We start from the raw sequence: 17,679 nt of genomic DNA, 5'->3' as shown, positions 1-17,679 counted from the left end.
AAAAAGTGAACTGATGCATGCAACAACATGGTTGAGTCTTACTAATCTCATGGAAAGCGCAAGAAGCTGGACACCAAGGAGCACATGTACAGGGCTGTGTCTGAAATTTAAGAAGAGGCTAAAGTAATCTAAGATGATAGAAATCAAAAACTGGTTGCCTGTGGAGTTTGTGATTGACTTGAAATAGGCATGAAAGACCTCTCAGGAGTGATAGAAATATTTTATATCTTGACTGGGGTGTTGGTTAGATGGGTACATATATTTGTTAAAACTCAACAGATTGTGCGCTTTCGATCTGTTTATTTTACTTTAAAGTTTACTTTCAATTTAAGAAAGACAAAAACTGATGTCTTACGAAATGTTAGTGGTTTCTTTCCATGAAAAAATGTTCTCCTCCATTTTAGAGAATTTCTTTACCAATAAAAGATATTGATATAGGACCAGCATTAGAATGACTGTCCACAGGCCTAATCCCAGTGTAATTTGGAGAGAGAGCGCCTGGGTCATGGAGGGACAGAAGTTAGAAATATGTGGAAGGAGCTTAGGTTTTAGAAAAAATTTAGAAACAGAACTCAAAGCTCAGGAAAGCCAGGCAGGCTGCAGGAAGGCAAAGAAGGCTTCCCGATTGTGGGCTAGGATTTTGTAAGCTTGGGCCCTTTCTACTCGTGGTTTTCCTCAACTGCCATTTGTGTTTTCCACATTTCTCTTCCTTGTCATTTATTATGTCCCTTTCATCTTTCTGAGGTCCTCGTACTTTACCATAATGGCACAGGGATTGGGTCTGAAAACTGGAATCAGTCACTTGTCTACATGAAATAATTACTGGAAGAAATTGAAATTTTTTCCCCTAAATTTTAACAAAATATTTTAGAAAATGGCAAAAGACGTTAGTTTACTTATTTGGCTTTTCAGAATTCCTTTTGCTTCATAAATAAATAAGTACATAGACAAATAAATAAGTAAGTAGATAAATCCATCCATCCATCCCAAGAGTAATATATATATATATATATGTATATATATGTATGTATATGTACGTATTTCTCAGTCTACTTAGAAATAGCTAGTGACGAGTGAAACATGCAGATAGTTTGTCAAAACTCATCAAAGCCACAGGATATAACAAATTAGGAAACTAATTTCTTACTGGATTTGAAAAAAATATGTAAACACAGGTAGAATATGTGCCATTTGTGGACTATGATCACTTGCCTTCTTCCAAATGGTTAATTACTAGACGAAGAATAATAAAAATGTAAGGGAACTAGGCTTTTGTTGAAATCATTTCTTTAGAATATTGGCTGTGCTTTGCTTTGCTCATCTAATTTTTTTTGATTCATGCACCAGCCACACCCTCATAAGTGCACATTTCTAGACAAATAAATTATACTCGTGTTGCTTTGTTGTGGACTAACCAAATACATTCTTTTGTTCAAAGATGGGTGGAACAAGACCCAAAGGAAATTCTGCAGTCTGTCTATGAGTGTATAGAGAAAACATGTGAGAAACTTGGACAGCTCAATATTGACATTTCCAACATAAAAGGTATTTTTAATAGACTATTTTTCTCCATGCATGATTATCTCCATCAAGTTCATTCATTCATTCACTGCATGATCGAGGGCCTGTGCCATAGCAAGTATTTCTGTGAGAACTGAGGATGGGACCGTAAATGGGAAGATTAGGTCCCCGTTCGCAGGAAGCTTTTATTTCGGCGGGTGTGAGACCAACAGTAAGAACACACCGATACAAGCTGATTTCAGATACTGATCAGTCGGATGCAGAAACTAAAACTGCGTGGTATGGTGGGGTGTGCCTAGACAAGCTTACCTTAGGTTGGATGGCTAGAGAAAGGCTCTCTGAGGAGGTGACAGTTTTGCTGAGGTCTCAAAAGCCAAAAGGGGGCAATCATGCAAATATCCGGGAGAAGAGAGTTTCAGGAAAAGGAAACCACGTGTGCAAAGGTCCTGGGGTGGGAATGAGTTTGGCATATTCCTGGATCAGGAAAACACCAGCATGTCAAAAGGGGAGGAAAAGAAGGATGAGGGCGGGGGTGGATAAGGGGTTTCAGTGGGAGCCGCAATCAGGGAAGTGGCCAGGGAGTTTGGGTGTTAGTTTCACAGGGAGCCAGCTGCAGGAAGGTTTTAAGCAAGGCGACGGGATTATGACAGGATCTGACTTGAAGTTTAAAGACAACTTCCTGACTGCGGTGTGGAGCTGTGTGTGGGGTGGACGGTAAAGGTATGAGTGTAGACACAGGGAGACCAATGCTGCTGTGGAAGTCTTGAGACAGAGGATGGTGACCGGACAGTGGCAGCAGTGGAGGCGAAGTGAAGGGGCAGAACTTGCTGATAGATTGGATGTCAGGGTAGTAGGGACAGTGGCGCTGTCCGGGGAAGTGATGGGCCAGAGACGATGCTTGGGTTTTTTGCTGGAGCTCCTAGATCTGTCGGGGAACAGCTTGGGGGAGCGGTATCGGAAGTCAAAACATTTCACTTCCAGAATCTCCCTGAGATCAGTGACAGAGGTAGATTATTACAGATGTCTATTAATTCCAGGCAGTGTTCATAGACCATCTATCTCCGTTTGCCTTTGCGTCATTCATTCCAGGAGAAAACAATCACCCGCTTATCAACGATTTGATGATGCTAGCCTGAAGGGTGGAAACATCACGTGGTGATGGTCGTCTCTTTATAGTTTAAAAATTTCAGGTTCATCCTTCAAGGGCCATGTTTTTCTTTTTTAGGTAATTTGCCTCTAGATAAGGGTAACCATCAGTTGGTAGTGGTGGTTTCTTGATTCACATCATGTCGACTCTGAGATTTACCAACACCCAATCAATCAATGTACTTATTGCTTTAGGTAGAGATACTGGGGAGAAAGTTGCATTTTTTTTTCCAACCTTTCCTCCATGTGTATCCATAAAACTTACCCTAACAAGACTAAACCTAGGGGTGCCTGCGTAGCTCAGTCGGTTGAACGTCTGACTCTTGATTTCTGCTCAGGTCATGATCTCACGGTTGGTCATGAGATCGAGCCCCTAGTCGGGCTCTGCGCTGGGTGTAGAGCCTGCTTCAGATTCTCTCTCTGTCCCTCTGCCTCTCACCCACTCAAGCATCTGGGTTCTGTCTCTATCTTAAAAAAAAAAAGGGGGGGGGGACGAGAGACTCAACATAATCAAAACCATTCGTTGAGCAGACTCACGTGCGAGGAATGCCAGGGCAACAGTGGAGTACAAATAGGGTCGTGCGGCTAACAGCCAAGTGGGGGAAACAGGTGTCAATGCCATCGCACCTTAGTGGAGTATCGTACCCTCATTTCATCCCTGCGTCTCTGTGGACGTGCCTCGGACTTCTTTTTTTCTTTTTTAGTGGTTATTTTTATTTTCGAGAGAGAGAATGAGTGACAGCGCGAGCAGAGAGGGAGATAGTATCGCTGTCAGCGCAGAGCCCGACGCGGGGCTCGAACCCATGAACCGTGAGATCATGACCCGAGCCCAAGTCGGATGCTTAACCGACTGAGCCACCCGGGCGCCCCTCAAACTTCTTTTAGAGCTGCATTCACCAGGTTTTAGATGAGTTGTGTATCAAAGTGACAGCTGGTTGTCTCCTTGAACTGTCCTCGCAGCTTTTGCAGTGTGAACAACCTACACGTGTAAGAGGCATTCGGTAGTGCACCCGTTACTAAGATATCCATTACCGAAGATGCGAAAGATCTAGGTGGCTTATAAAGCCATGTTCAGGATGTGGATTCCAGGGTGGTCAGCCTTGGTTTTGACCTCATGCTATCTCCCTTATCGGTCAGGTAGGCTGCAGTGTGTTGGCCTTCTGGACCGTGAGACTCGGAGAGCGTTCCTTTCCCTCTGGCTTTTGTGATATCTGTGAAAGTGCCGCACAACTCCAGTCGAAGTGACTTGTCTTCCCCTGGCGCTAATGCAGCTCTCTGTTCTACACTCCTCCGTGGCTCACCACTGGCAAACCCATACCTGAGCCAAAGTGACCCAGCACTTCCTTCTCAACAAACACCGGCGGGTGAGCTAGGTAGATTATGTTCCACAACCGCCTCCATACCAGGCCACTTGTGCTAATGTTTTCCCCCAGGTAGTTTGTTGAACTATGTAGAACTCTAGATCTCAGAACGCTTGTGCTCCAAAGGATTTTCCGTCACCTAAAGCTAGCTGCAAGTGAGGGGAAAGGACTTACTGGAAGTCCCGTTAGCTACATAGCAGCAGATCACATTAAAATAAAGCACAGCTCCCCTGTCTTCTGGGCCAGTGCTCTTTCTCGTGAGCCACGCTGATAACCTCACACACCGCTTCACCGTTTGGTTCCGGTGTGGCCAATAAATCAGTTTCTGCAGCTGCAGGGCGAGTAGTCGTTAAGGCTGGTTGTATTTCTTTTGCAAACTCCAGTTTGATCGGTGTTGTCTGTCATCTGCCAGAAAGTTCATTGATTTCAGGTCCGTATGAGCAATGTCTCCAAGATGAACCTTCACTCTGTAGCTGGACAGCACGCGTGGCCCCACACAGGTACATAGGCTGCTTCTTTCCTTCTTAGGGAGTCTTAGCCCTGTTTGCCTGTTACTGGACTGAAGGAGCGAGGAAGCATAAAAACTGGAATTACTGGTTACGCTCATCCTCCTGTGATCGAAGCAAAGCATGACATACGCCACTTTCAAAGCCGAGAGCGTAGGGGGGCCTGGCTAGGATCATGAGTTTGAGCCTCCTACTGAGTATAGAGATTACTTAATCTTTTTTAAAAAAAATCTGAGAGCATAAAATTTTCAGCATTTAAATTCTCTTGTGTCAAAAGTAATTGCCACACTGTTAGGGAAAGGGACCCCCCCCCCCCATACCCACTGCCTCACCCTGCCAAACATATCCACACACATTTCTGTCTTCTGTCAGACTCCTATTCTCAGGGGTCTCTGGGGGGGGGGGGGGGCTCAGCAAGGCACCTCGTTGTCCCAAATAGATACCCAGCTGCGGCTGCCTCTCATTTCCAGTTGTTACAACATCCCTGAAGCACACATCTTCCAGAGACTGTTTTTCTTTGAAGCTTTGTCCCTCCTCCCACCTGGCAAATTTAGTAGCCTTCCTCCGGGACTCTTATTTTTCGCCACGTGTAGTGTCAGGGTTTGTTGTTGTTGTTTTTTTTTCCTGAACATGTTCCAATTATAAATTATGATTTTATTTTTATTAATTTTTATAACCGGGCTCTAGGCCAGCGGGGCTTGAACTCACGACCCCAAGACTAAGAGTCGCAGACTCTACCGACCGAGCCAGTCATGCACCCCTGACTTTATTTTTAAATAAGGATGCCTGCCATCCATAATTCCACCAACAACAATTACAACATCCGGTAGTATTTCCAAAGGCTTTTTCTCAGTATATTTTCCTAACAGCGATTATAACTTTCCACAGGCAGTGTTAAGCCAAATTGAACCAGAGATTTTGAAGTTAGCAGTTAACTCGTTCATTTTCCTAGCAGTACTCACTATTGAGAAAAATCCCTCCTGAGAAGGAACATACAGGTGAAGCAGGAACCTGCTAGATAGACTGTACTATATTGGGCTGCATATATGCTGCTGCTGATAATATCTGTAACTAAATGACTGAGGGGCCAGGAAATTATATATACTTCATGCCTGTAACTTTCATATGCTCCTAAATGGGTGATAAACCAGGGTGGACGATTACAGAACCTGAATGTGTTATTCTGAGGAAGAGGGAATTAAGATTAAGAGAGGCACAGGTGCTGGGATTAGCAGTCAGAAAAGTTTGCTTTAAAAACAACACAGGGGCACCTGGCTGCCTCAGTCAATAGATCATATGACTCTTTTAAAAAAAAATGTTTATTATTTTTGAGAGAGAGAGAGAACAAGGAGCAGAGGAGGGTGGGGACAGAGGGTCTGAAGCAGGCTCCTTGCTGACAGCCGGGAGCCCCATGCAGGGCTCAAACTCACGAACCATGACAGGATGACCTGAGCGGAAGTCGGACACTTAACTGACTTAGCCATCCATGTGCCCCAGATCATGTGACTCTTGATCTCAGGGTCATCAGTTTAAACCTGGCATTGGGGGTAGAGATTACATTGAAAAAAAAAAAACAAAACTTAAAAAAACCCCAGGAATTTAGGGTAAACAGGACAAGAAGCTGGAACGCTGAGAAAGTTCAGAGGTGCTGCCCAAGACCTATGTGCCCTGGGGCAGTAATGGAGATGTTTTTATGGCTACAAGAGAATCCTGAGAACCTATTTCACCAGACTTGGGTTTTCTGCAAGAAAAGCAATTTTACTTGGCACAAAGGAATCAAACTAAGATAGAAAGGAAAGAAGGAGTGGTGAGGGAGGAACCTGTAACCCATGAATCAGATAGAGATAGCTCTAGATTTCATCCTGAGCACAAGTTAGAATGAGCCAATAAAGAGAGATAGCCTGAAGGGCATAGGACAGTGACTCAGAGACTCAATCGGTTAAGCGGCCCACTTGGGCTCAGGTCATGATCTCGCAGTTCATGAGTTTGAGCCCTGCGTCGGGCTCTGTGCTGACAGCTCAGAGCCTGGAGCCTGCTTCAGATTCTGTGTCTCCGTCTCTCACTGCTCTGTGCATGGTCTGTTTCTCTCTCTCTCTCTCTCTCTCTCTCTCTCTCTCTCTCTCTCTCTCAAAAATAAATAGACATTAAAAAAAAGTTAAAAAAAGAATCAGGACCATGTGTCATTTGTGTCATTGTTTCCCAGCACCCCTGTCTGCCACATTGTCCTTTGCCTTCCATCTTGATTCCTGCAAACATTAGTGTCTTCTATTAAAAAAAAAACAACAAACCAAATCTCTTCCTTTTACCCTATGCCTCCAAGTTTCTTAGAAGTAGACTGTTAGTCATCTTTGTACCCTTAGAAAAGGTGTTTTAGTAAGTAAATTTGCATTGGATAAAGATTATTTCGATAAACATTTAATAGGCTCTCCAAGGAAAAAAGAAAGGGCTCAAATAAATAAACGAAAGTGGACGTTAAAACAGATAGCAAAGAAATACAAAGGATCCTAAGAGAGTGCCACTAACAATGATAGCTCAACAAATTGGACAACAGTAGAGAAAACTGATACATTCCTGGAAACATAGAGTCTAGACAGAACCATCAAGAAATAGAAAATCTGAATAGACCAACCATTAGCAAGGAATTTGAATCAGTAGTAATAAAAGTAAAAATAAACAAGCGGGACTGCATCAAACTAAAAAGCCTCTGCCCAGCAAAGGAAACCATCAACAAAATAGGCAACCTACTAAATGGGAAAATGTATTTGCAAATCATGTATCTGATACGGAGTTAATGTCCAAAATTACAAAGAACTCCTACAATTCAATAGCAAACAGTCTAAGTAAAAAAAAAAAATGAACAGAGGGCCTGAATGTTGTTTTCCAAAGAAGACCTCCAGATGGCCAACAGGCACATGAAAAGATGCTCAACATCGTTCATCATCAGGGAAATGCCAGTCAAAACCACAATGACATATCGCATCACACCTGTCAGAATGGCTGCTTTCAAAACAGCTGTTGGTGAGGATGTCGAGGAAAGGGACCCCTTGTGCACTGTTGGTGGGAATGTAACTGGGTGGGACCACTGTGGAAAACCATAGAGAGGTGGCTCAAAAAACCAAAAATAGAACTAATGTGTGACCCAGCAAGTCCGCTCTGGTCTTTATCCAAAGAAAGTGAAAACACAAATTCAAAAAGATACATGCACCCCTATGTACATAGCAGTTCTTAACAATAGCCAAGACATGGAAACAACCCAAGTGTTCGTTGACGGATGAATGGAAAAAGTGTATATACAGACAATGGGATGTTATTCAGCCACAAAAAAGGAAACCTTGCCACTTGTGACAACGTGGATGGACCTTGAGGGTCTGCCAAAGTCAGACAGAGGAAGACAGACGCTGTATGATTTTATTTGTATGTGGAACTCAAAAAGCAACCCAAATGAAACAAAACTCGTAAATGCAGAGAATAGACTGGTGGTTCCTGGTTGGAGGGGGGACAAAACTGGAGTTGAGGTACAAACTCCAGTCATAAAACAGATAAGGCATAGGGCTATAATGTCCAGCCTCGTGACTACGGTCAACAATGTTGCGTTGCATATTGTGTAACTTTGTATGGTGCCAGGATGATACTGGATTTACTATGGTGATCACTTTGTAGCCTATACAATGTATCCAATCATTAGGCGATATACCTGAAACCAGTATAATATTGTCAGTTACACCTCAGTAAAAAATACATGTATTCATTTACCCTAGGCCAGTTTTCATTGCTCTCTATTACACATAAAATCTCCTTACAGTAAAATCTAAGTAATTGCTTTTTTAAATTTAGATTTTAGTGTATTGTTTTAAAAAGAAACTGTTGTTTTGAGCTTTAAAAAAAAGATTACTTAGAACAAAGGAACTGCTGGGCCCCCTCCGCTCTGTGCCGGTCAGAACATTCCTGTAGCGTTTTATTCTGGGCGTGCAGCTTGAACAGAAAGTTGCGTGTTGCTTGGAGAGTTGGTGAAGGCACTTTAAATCGTGCCATGTGGAAAGGTGCCTGGATGGCCCACTTGGTAGAGCAGCTGGCTCTTGATGTTGGGGGGTGTGAGTTCAAGCCCCGTGCTGGGCAAAGGGAGTACTTAAAGCTACGAGGAAAAGGATTTTTTTTTTTTTAAACACCGAAGTTGTGAATAGAGATTGATCTGTTTTGAGAGAGGTAGAGAGTATCTTGTCAATGGAAGTGCTAGCTGAATGGTCACGTGACAAGTGGTTCTCGGGAAGATTTAAGCAAAAGATGTGTTGTTGATTATATAGCCTTTAAAGTCGGTCCTCACCGTACATTCTGGAAGAGCTCGATCCTTTAGGTCAGTGCGTTCACCCTAGGCTGCATAGTAGAAATCGCTTGGCGGGGGGAGTTTAAAGAAAAACACTAACGTTCAGGTCCTGTCCCAGTCTGTGAAATTGGAATGTTTGGACCATGAAGTGGACATTGATATTTTTTTCAGAAGCTCTCCAGTTGATGCTAATGTGCAGCCAAGTCTGAGAACCTCTGATTTGGCTGAATAAGCTGAATTGAATAAAATGGTATGCATTAGTATTTTACTTATAATAACTGTAACTTTAGCATTTGAGTTCCGTAGAGGTCAGTATACTGTAAATACCATCACGGGTTGTATTTATGCCCAATTTAAATTTGTATGTCTTACATTATTAAAATACAGGACCGAAACAATTTGTAAAGAACCACAATATGAGGTTGCCTGGCAGGAAGAATTTTATCTGTAGCTATTTTCTCAAAACACAGGCACGCGCACGTGCACACACACAGAGAAATTGCTCATGGCAGTTAGTAAACAAATGAGTGAGGTGATTGCGGGTCGCTATAGAATAATGAATTGGCTATTATAAAGTTCGAATTATTGTATTCCCTTTTTATAAGGTAACCTGGGAGCCTTTCATTTGGATATTGATCTGAGTCTGGGTCCATGTTGTCATGTGCTGGTAGCAAAGTGGGAAGCAGTCTGTGGAAATAAAAAGAAGCACTTGTTGACCCTGGCTGTTCACTTTTCCTGGAGCCGCTCAAAGACAGTGCATTCAACACCACTACAAAAGTGCCAAATGTTTTTTCAAACTGTTAAGTTTAGTTACGCATGTAAAAAAACCTTTTTTTTTTTTTTAAAAAGAACTGTTCTCCTGAAGTCGTTTTTTACTTGTTTAATTTTCTACTCCCTTCTGTGTAACTTTCTCTTTAAAGCTATTGGTGTCAGTAACCAGAGGGAAACCACTGTAGTCTGGGACAAGCTAACTGGAGAGCCTCTCTACAACGCTGTGGGTAAGCTGCTGTTCATTGATGTCATATGCCTTTCTCCACTGGCAAACATTGTCACACTGAAGTGTCTGGCTAAAAGAGCATGCAGTCATGTTTCTTCTACTCTGATGGGATGGGCAGAAGAGTCCTCCAAGAGATTAGTTGTTATGTATTTACAGATATTTATTCACACCTTGAATTATCTGTTTACCTTGCTTTCCCCTTTTCCCGATTACTTGTATTATACAAGTGGTTCAGTGTAGCCAGAACTGTTTCATAGTCCCTGAAATCTCACCTCCTCCCCTTCAAGACTCCAAATCATACATTATACGTGTTCGCAGTCATCTCGTTCTTCCCGTTTGTAATTTTAATGGACTCATCTGAGGTCAGGACAGTAAAATCTCCAAACGTGAGCTCCTTCTGCTACGCATTTGGCTCGTTCAGCAGGGGTTCAAACCCTCAAAATCTCAAATACACCAACGTTAGGTATCCCCTCTTATTCAAATGTAAATGACCGTGAGTATATTTTAGCATACTCTTAGCACATGACATTTGCGCTAAATGACACTGTCAGTTGCCGAAAGTAAAATTTTGTTGTAAATATGGTCACTAAAAGGCATCGTTGTATTTACAAATAGCGAAACACAAGTTTTTGTCCATAAAATACCACGTTTGTGGGGTGGCGTTGGAGGCAGAAATTGTCAGAGATGGGATGATCGATAGAGTGAGCTATTTTTCCTTTAGAGTTACTTTAGTGATATAGTTCCTTTAGTATTGATTGGAAGAAAGTGATATTCAAGCAGAAAATATACTAAAAACGTGCCTTGTAAGAGTAGCATGAATCCTTTGCAAATAATCTTCATAAAACGTTAAGGTATTTAATGTTATCGTGTTATCAGGAAGCATTTAGGATGTCGTGTGTACTTGTGATAAAAAATTAAAGACTTCAAAAAATGTCAACGAATTGCAACCACAGGTCCTTTTTCACAAAAGTGCATGTTTTAAATCTTTATTTTGTTCTCATTCTCCTGAGCAAGTAATTTTGAGTATCCGTAAAGCAGGATATTACGGTGTTCGTGACTGATACCTAGGGAGTATTCTTTCCTGCATCACTGTTAGCCAACTTCTTGAACTAGTTAGGGTTTTATTTTATTTTTCCCCTAGGGAAGTGGAGGGACCATCTAAAAGGAACCAGAAAGTTCCCGTTAAACTCTAAACTTTGAATTGTAAAAATGCAACTTTGGACTTTGAGTTGTCATTTTAAAATAATGCAACTAGGTTACTTGAAGTTATAGTTAAAGACTTAAGTAAATATCTTACCGGAAATAGTTTCTTTTTCTGATGTGCTGATCTACTCATTTTCTTTTCTTCTACCTGTGTCCTTCTGTGCCCCATTCTTGGGGCTTTTCAATACTAATTTATACAGCACCTATGAGGTATGAAGAACTTTTGTCAATCCCTGAAGCACGCACATGTTTGAGAACCTCCTGGTTTGGTGCTACCCCGGATGTATTATAGAGGATAGGAATTACTGGCCGGTTTTGTAAGCACTTTGTAATCTAGTTTTAGGAAGACACTAACACAGAATTAGGGAATAGTTGATGAACTATGCTGCTAAATTGAACGGGAATTAGAGCAAGTGTACGTTAGTATGGATGTTGAATTCAGGGCATACCTTTTGAGGACGTTGAACTCCATTTTAGGTCTTGAAGAAGGTACTGGATTACTTTAGGAAAAGGGAACATTGAAGGCTAGTGTGAACGAGCTCTGAATGTGAAAATGTGTACACGTATTTCACCCAGAGTAAAGACACTGATGAGTTTCGAGGATAGGAGGATTTATTTATGAGTTATTATGAATAAAACTAATAGTGATGATAATGCTCACTCAGTAAGTGCTAACCTTACTATGTACTAGGGATTGTGCCGAGCTATTTACCTGTATTATTTAATCTCAGTGACCCTGAAGCAGGTTTTACTTGCCTTATTTTACAAGTGAATTCTGGAAAAGCTCGATATTTTGTCCAACGCTACCTAGCTAAAAGTAGAGGTAAAGCCACAGTTTGGACGTTTATAAACCCCTCCAACCCCAAAGCCTGTGTTCTCGTTTGGATAAAGAGGGCTTGGTAAGGATATAGAGGGCTCTAAAAGCCATTCACTGGGTGACATGGGATGACAAAATGAATAATAAAGGAGAGTTTAGCTTCCCATATGGTGGAATGGGTTGTTTCACATGTCTACCGAGCACAGCTCAAGAAGTTGTACAAAACAAAGCAAAACTCTGTCTGAGGGACTGGAAGCCTATCAAGGCAGCGAGGAATTGTGGGGCCACGTTACAGGAGAGAAGGAAAGCCCAGAGAGTTAAGCCTGGCGTTTGGTGTTGCTTATTCTGTAGAGATACCTGTAGCTTCTAAAAGAAGTAGCTGAGGGGCGCCTGGGTGGCTCAGTCGGTGAAGCGGCTGACTTCGGCTCAGGTCATGATCTCGCGGTCCGTGAGTTCGAGCCCCGCGCCGGGCTCTGTGCTGACAGCTCAGAGCCTGGAGCCTGTTTCGGATTCTGTGTCTCCCTCTCTCTGACCCTCCCCCGTTCATGCTCTGTCTCTCTCTGTCTCAAAAATAAATAAACGTTAAAAAAAAATTAAATAAATAAATAAATAAATAAATAAATAAATAAAAGAAGTAGCTGAAGTTAAGCAGCATTTTCACAGGTCGATGGACATAGGGAGGTCAAAGGTAGTCAGGCTGCCAGGGCTGGAGATGAATGTTGGTCAAATCCTAGACTTGTGATTGCAAGTGCAAAGGGCCGACCCTGGAAGTGAGGAAAACTGGAAATACACGAACCCTCACAGGAACTACAGCCTGGATTGAAGTCATTTAAAGCACTGGGTGAATTCTGGTGATCAAACATTACTAATGCTTCTAGCCTAACTTCCTTTCAGAAACAAAAATGAACCCTTTCTGGGGAAAAATTCTCTCTAGAGGCTTTCACGTATGATTTCTAGTTTTCTATAAAAAGAATCAAGCATACAGAACAAGATATGACTAAAGACTAACAGAAACAAATGACCTTAGAAATAAACCCATAGGAAATCCTGATATTAGAATTTTCAAACTTCATTTTTTTTTTCAAGTTTATTTACTTTGAGAAGGGGTGGGGGGAGAGAATCCGAAACAAGCTCCACAATGTCAGTGCAGAGCCCTAGGCAGGGCTCGATCCCACGACCCTGAGATCATGACCTGAGCCATAATCCAGAGTCAGACGCTTAACCAACTGAGCCACCCAGGCAGCCCAAGAGTTATCAGGCTTTCAAGTGATCATGATTAACATGTTCAAGGAATTCCTTGACAAGAATGATCACCTTAGTAAAGAGTTGGAAGTTTCAAAATAGAAATTCTAGAACTGTACTAAAAACTCAGCTGATGAGTTTTATATCAGATTAGACACAGCTGAAGATGAATTAGTGAACTGCAAGAGAGTGAAGCACAGAGAGACAAAGGTTTGGAAAATATAGAAAAGACTCCAGGAGAAAGATGGAGTAAGGTGAGGAGGTCTAACATATTTGTAACTGGAGTCCCAGGAGAAAAAAGAAATGATAAGGTTTTTCAGATTCAGGAAGCACTGTGATTCCCAGGCATGATAAATACACAGAAAGCCATATGTAAACATATGCGGAGACCTGAAGATAAAAAGTAAAAAAAATTTTTTTTTAATTTTTTTAATGTTTTATTTATTTTTGAGACAGAGAGAGACAGAGCATGAACGGGGGAGGGTCAGAGAGAGAGGGAGACACAGAATCTGAAACAGGCCCCAGGCTCTGAGCTGTCAGCACAGAGCCCGACGCGGGGCATGAACCCACAGACTGTGAGATCATGACCCGAGCTGAAGTTGGACGTTCAACCGACTGAGCCACCCAGGCGCCCCAAAAAGTAAAAATTTTTAAGTAGCCGAAAGCTTTGACCTTCAAGAGGGCCACCCTGACTTGCAGGGGCTTCTGGCTGGCTCGGTCAGTGGAGCATGTGACCCTTGATCTTGGGGTCGTGAGTTTGAGCCCCACGTAGGGCATAGAGATTACTTAAAATAAATCTTTAACAAAGAGAGAGCGTCACATTGACTTTCAGTTAATTTCTCGATGGAAAAAAAGTAAGTCAGAACACAATAGAATGAAATCTCTAAAGTGCTCAAATAAAACCGGAACTTCCGCCTACGATTCTATACCCAGTGAAAATAGTCTTAAGTAATTAAAGTGAAACATAACAGCAAAGACAAGCAAACACTGATAGAAATCATTACAAGCAAACCCCCACTGAAAGAAAAAGTGAGCGCTGTTTTTCACATAGAAGGAAAATGTTCTCACGCGGAAAGTTGGCAATGCAAAGTCCTAGAAAGAGTAAATATGTAGGTCAGTCTGAATGAATTTTGACTGCATAAAACAATAACATTATGATGTTCAAAATGTATTAAGAATTAAAATACATCGCAACAGTTGTACATGAAAGGAGTTGGGGGTAGATGAGTTTCAACTGTTTTGAGGTCCTTGTATTGTCAAGGATACATGTTTTAATAATCTCTAGGGTAAGCAATGAGAGTAAAATGATGTGTAATTAACCAGCTTATAAAGGGGGAAAATCAAATGATTTTTTTTTTGAAAAAGGCAAGAAAGGAAAGAAAAAGGAATGTGAAATGGGAAGGAAGGACAAATAGAAAGCATTTAAATCCAAATATGTAAGTAAGTATATTCCAAAGAACAAGATTCAGGGCACCTAGATGGCTCAGTCAGTTGAGTGTCTTTTTGACTTCGGCCCGGGTCATGATCTCACGGTTCGTGAGTTCAAGCCCCCCATCAGGGTCTGTGTTGACAGTGCGGAGCCTGCTTGAGATTCTCTCTCTCTCTCCCTCTCTCTCTCTGCCCCTCCTCTGCTCGTGTGGTCTCTGTCTCAAAATAAATAAGTAAACTTAAAAAAAATGTATTAGAAAGGACAAGATTTCGTTTCTCCACAGTAAAATGTAGCAAAGGGGTTGAGACTGCTCATCAGTTAATGGGAATAGTGGAGAGAAGGCAAACCCGAGAGACCTTTTCGAGGAAAGACACAACCTGTAAGTTTGTAAATCAGATAGAGCATAAAGATGAGGCGGGGTGGTGGGGGGTGCGGGACAGGGCTACAAGATTTTTAGCCTGAGAGAACAGAAGGAAACTAGTATTTAAGGGGTGCAAGCCTGGGAGAAAAATGGCTCACTTTTTTGAGCAACGTGAGTCCCGGACTTGGAATCAAAGATCATCCCTCGGCAAGTAGGTCTGTGGCTCTTTTATAAAGAGACTGTCCAGATGTTAGATGGAGATTAAAAGTTGGTACCAGAAAGGTGCTAGTCTCAGTTTATTATGGATGACTTCACTAGAGGAATGAATGTACATCCTTCAACAAGAGTTTAAGTGCCTTTCTGTGTATAGGTTCTGTGGTGACCCCTACGCAGACAGTGACAAGCCAGGCAGGAGGCAGACACCATGCTTGCCTTTGTGAGTCAGGAGCCTAGGGATCGATACCCGGAAGTGAGAAGAAGGAAGGGGAATAGAGACAGAGGAGAGAGAAGGAGTCATGAGCTGGGAAGAGAAGCCACTCGGTCATGACAAGGATATAGGTTCTGCCTCCAGTTTTATGTCACCCAGGAAAACGCCAAGGTGTCCTGTCTCCATGCAAATCTGAGCTGAGAATATTTACATGGTATTAAGCCTTCGGCAGCTTTCTCCGAAAACAACACCAGGTGGGATTGATGGAAACAGAATCAGATTTTCACAGATCTTTGTCCTTGAGCTTCGTCTTTGTGGATATCACAGTCTGTGGGTTTTAGTCTCTCTCACCCTCTCTTTGTCCCTTTCTTGTAAATCTGTCGCTCTAGGCCTGTCTTTCTCTTCATCTCTCGCTTTACTTACGTAACTCGGTTATGTAACTGATGAGCAATATTTGTTATAGACTAGCAAATGGGAGAAGCAGTCTGCACTTCTCTTTTTTAAAAATTGCTTTTTATGTGGCCTCCTGTTTTACGGTTCGAGGTCTCCTGATATGCAGTCAGCTCAGTCGCCCCCGGAACGGTGACCGGTAGGAGGATTTCAGGGTCAATCAGTGGACCCGAAGCACATTCGATGAAGAAACTTAACACTGAGCAAGGCTTTTTTTAAACGTGTCTTTGTTTACTGACATATTTTATAACAGATACAAGCACGGAAAGAAAGTTTAAATCAGTCCATTGAGGCACAGGTGGCCTGTTTCAGAAGTTGCAAATAGTGTGAGAGTTGATGCGTTTAATTGTGTGATGAGCGAGGTAAACGTTGCAGTTGATGTGTCCCTGACCCCGGGCGGTGCTTTTCTCCCCCCTCCCCCCCCCCCCCCCCCCCCCCCGTTAGCGTCCTCTTCATCAGTATTCTTCTCCGAAGACTTCCCTTCACCCCAAGCCTCGCCCTTTTTCTAAACCTTTCCCTTCCCAAACCAGCTTTTACTAGGGGTCCACACACCTTGGTGTCTCCCGAGTATTACTGACGAGAAAGGTTGGGGGTTACAAACACACCATAGATGAAGCCCAGCACAACTGCAACTACGCACCCAAACCCCACAGCACCGAAGCGGTGTGCGTGTCACGTGGGGAAAGGCTTGAATCCGGGGTGTTTCATATCTTCGTGTGCACATTTCACGATCGCTACCTGCTGCAATACCACCCGGGCTCCAGTAGCTTTCTGTGGAGCACGGTTCATGGTTTAATATCAAAATATGATTCATATTAAAGATGAATATCCAGGGAGGCAAGAGTCATTGATTTAAGATCTTTATATGTTAGAGAAAACCACCGACAAACATTATTGGTCTCCGGTCCATTTTTTCCTTATTTAAATGTCATTGCAAACATCTTTTTCTAAGTTGTTGCATTTAAAATTCCCTATGGGGCACCTGGCTGGCTCAGTCAGTGGAGCGTGTGACTCTGGATCTCGGGGTTGTGAGTTCGAGGGGTGCTTGAGCCCCATGTTGACTATACAGATTACTTCAAGTAAGATCTTTTAAAAAAAGTTCCCTGTGACGTATAAACTCTTTTCTGCAGAGAGTTGCACTTTTAAACACTGGTCATCCTCCTTGCCTTTTTTAATGTTTATGTACTGGTTAACCCTGGGCCAATGATTAAACTTGTGTAATTATCTGTTGAGATCTGAAGGAACCTTGAGCTTGTTTTTTTTTTTTTTTTTGTTTTTTTTTTAACCTCGTCTGGACCTGGATTAGGTTTCAGAGTATCAGCATGAAAGAAAACCATAAATGGCCAACTATCTAAAACGTGGAAGCATACTTTTTTTGTTTCGTTTCATTTTTATTGTTTTGCTTTGGAAGGGAGATTTTTTTTACTTTTGTCAAATCTAGAATATTCGGCTTTATCAAGATCTACTTACATTTCTCCTTATGTCCAGTCCTTTATTACAGGGTTTTTTGAATGCCTTCCATTTCCTCCATTTGGGGTAAAAAAAAAAAAAAAAAAATACTGCTGTTTTTGTAATTATTCAAGTCTTCAACTCCAGGCCAGTTTAAAAAGAAACTGAATTTGATTTCAACTTTGAGGTTTCTGATCTTTACTGTTTATATTCCACTGATGACTTTAAATTCATCCTGGCTTACCTGTGTCATAGGGGTTTCATGCTGCATTCAGACTCTGGGTTCTGATCCTGGCTTTTCCACTTCTCTCCATTCTGTGTCTTCCCTTGACAGTTAGACTGGAGAAATTCACAGTGTGGACTTCCTAGGCACGAGGCGAAGATCAATGAGCTAATACACGTAGAGTACTTACAATAGTGCCTGGCAGAGTAGAAGGCTTCAGTGTTAG

The 17,679-nt window shown here is 42.1% G+C and overlaps 1 protein-coding gene across 5 annotated transcripts in view; it reads left to right on the top strand.

The window, feature by feature from the left end:
* Positions 1–17,679, top strand: part of GK (glycerol kinase) — a 76,176-nt gene that overhangs the window by 12,505 nt on the left and 45,992 nt on the right. For all 5 annotated transcript variants that reach the window (XM_081793417.1, XM_081793419.1, XM_081793418.1 and 2 more), the window contains exons 3-4: positions 1,439–1,545; positions 9,776–9,853. In XM_081793417.1, the coding sequence (XP_081649543.1) occupies positions 1,439–1,545; positions 9,776–9,853 (185 nt within the window). The remainder of the gene's footprint in view (positions 1–1,438; positions 1,546–9,775; positions 9,854–17,679) is intronic.

Source organism: Panthera onca, chromosome X, assembly GCF_046562875.1.
Source record: "Panthera onca isolate mPanOnc1 chromosome X, mPanOnc1 haplotype 2, whole genome shotgun sequence".
In the NCBI taxonomy this organism is placed as follows: domain Eukaryota; kingdom Metazoa; phylum Chordata; class Mammalia; order Carnivora; family Felidae; genus Panthera; species Panthera onca.
The sequence above is the reverse complement of the archived record's forward strand: the minus strand, read 5'-3'. Positions and strand labels throughout refer to the sequence as shown.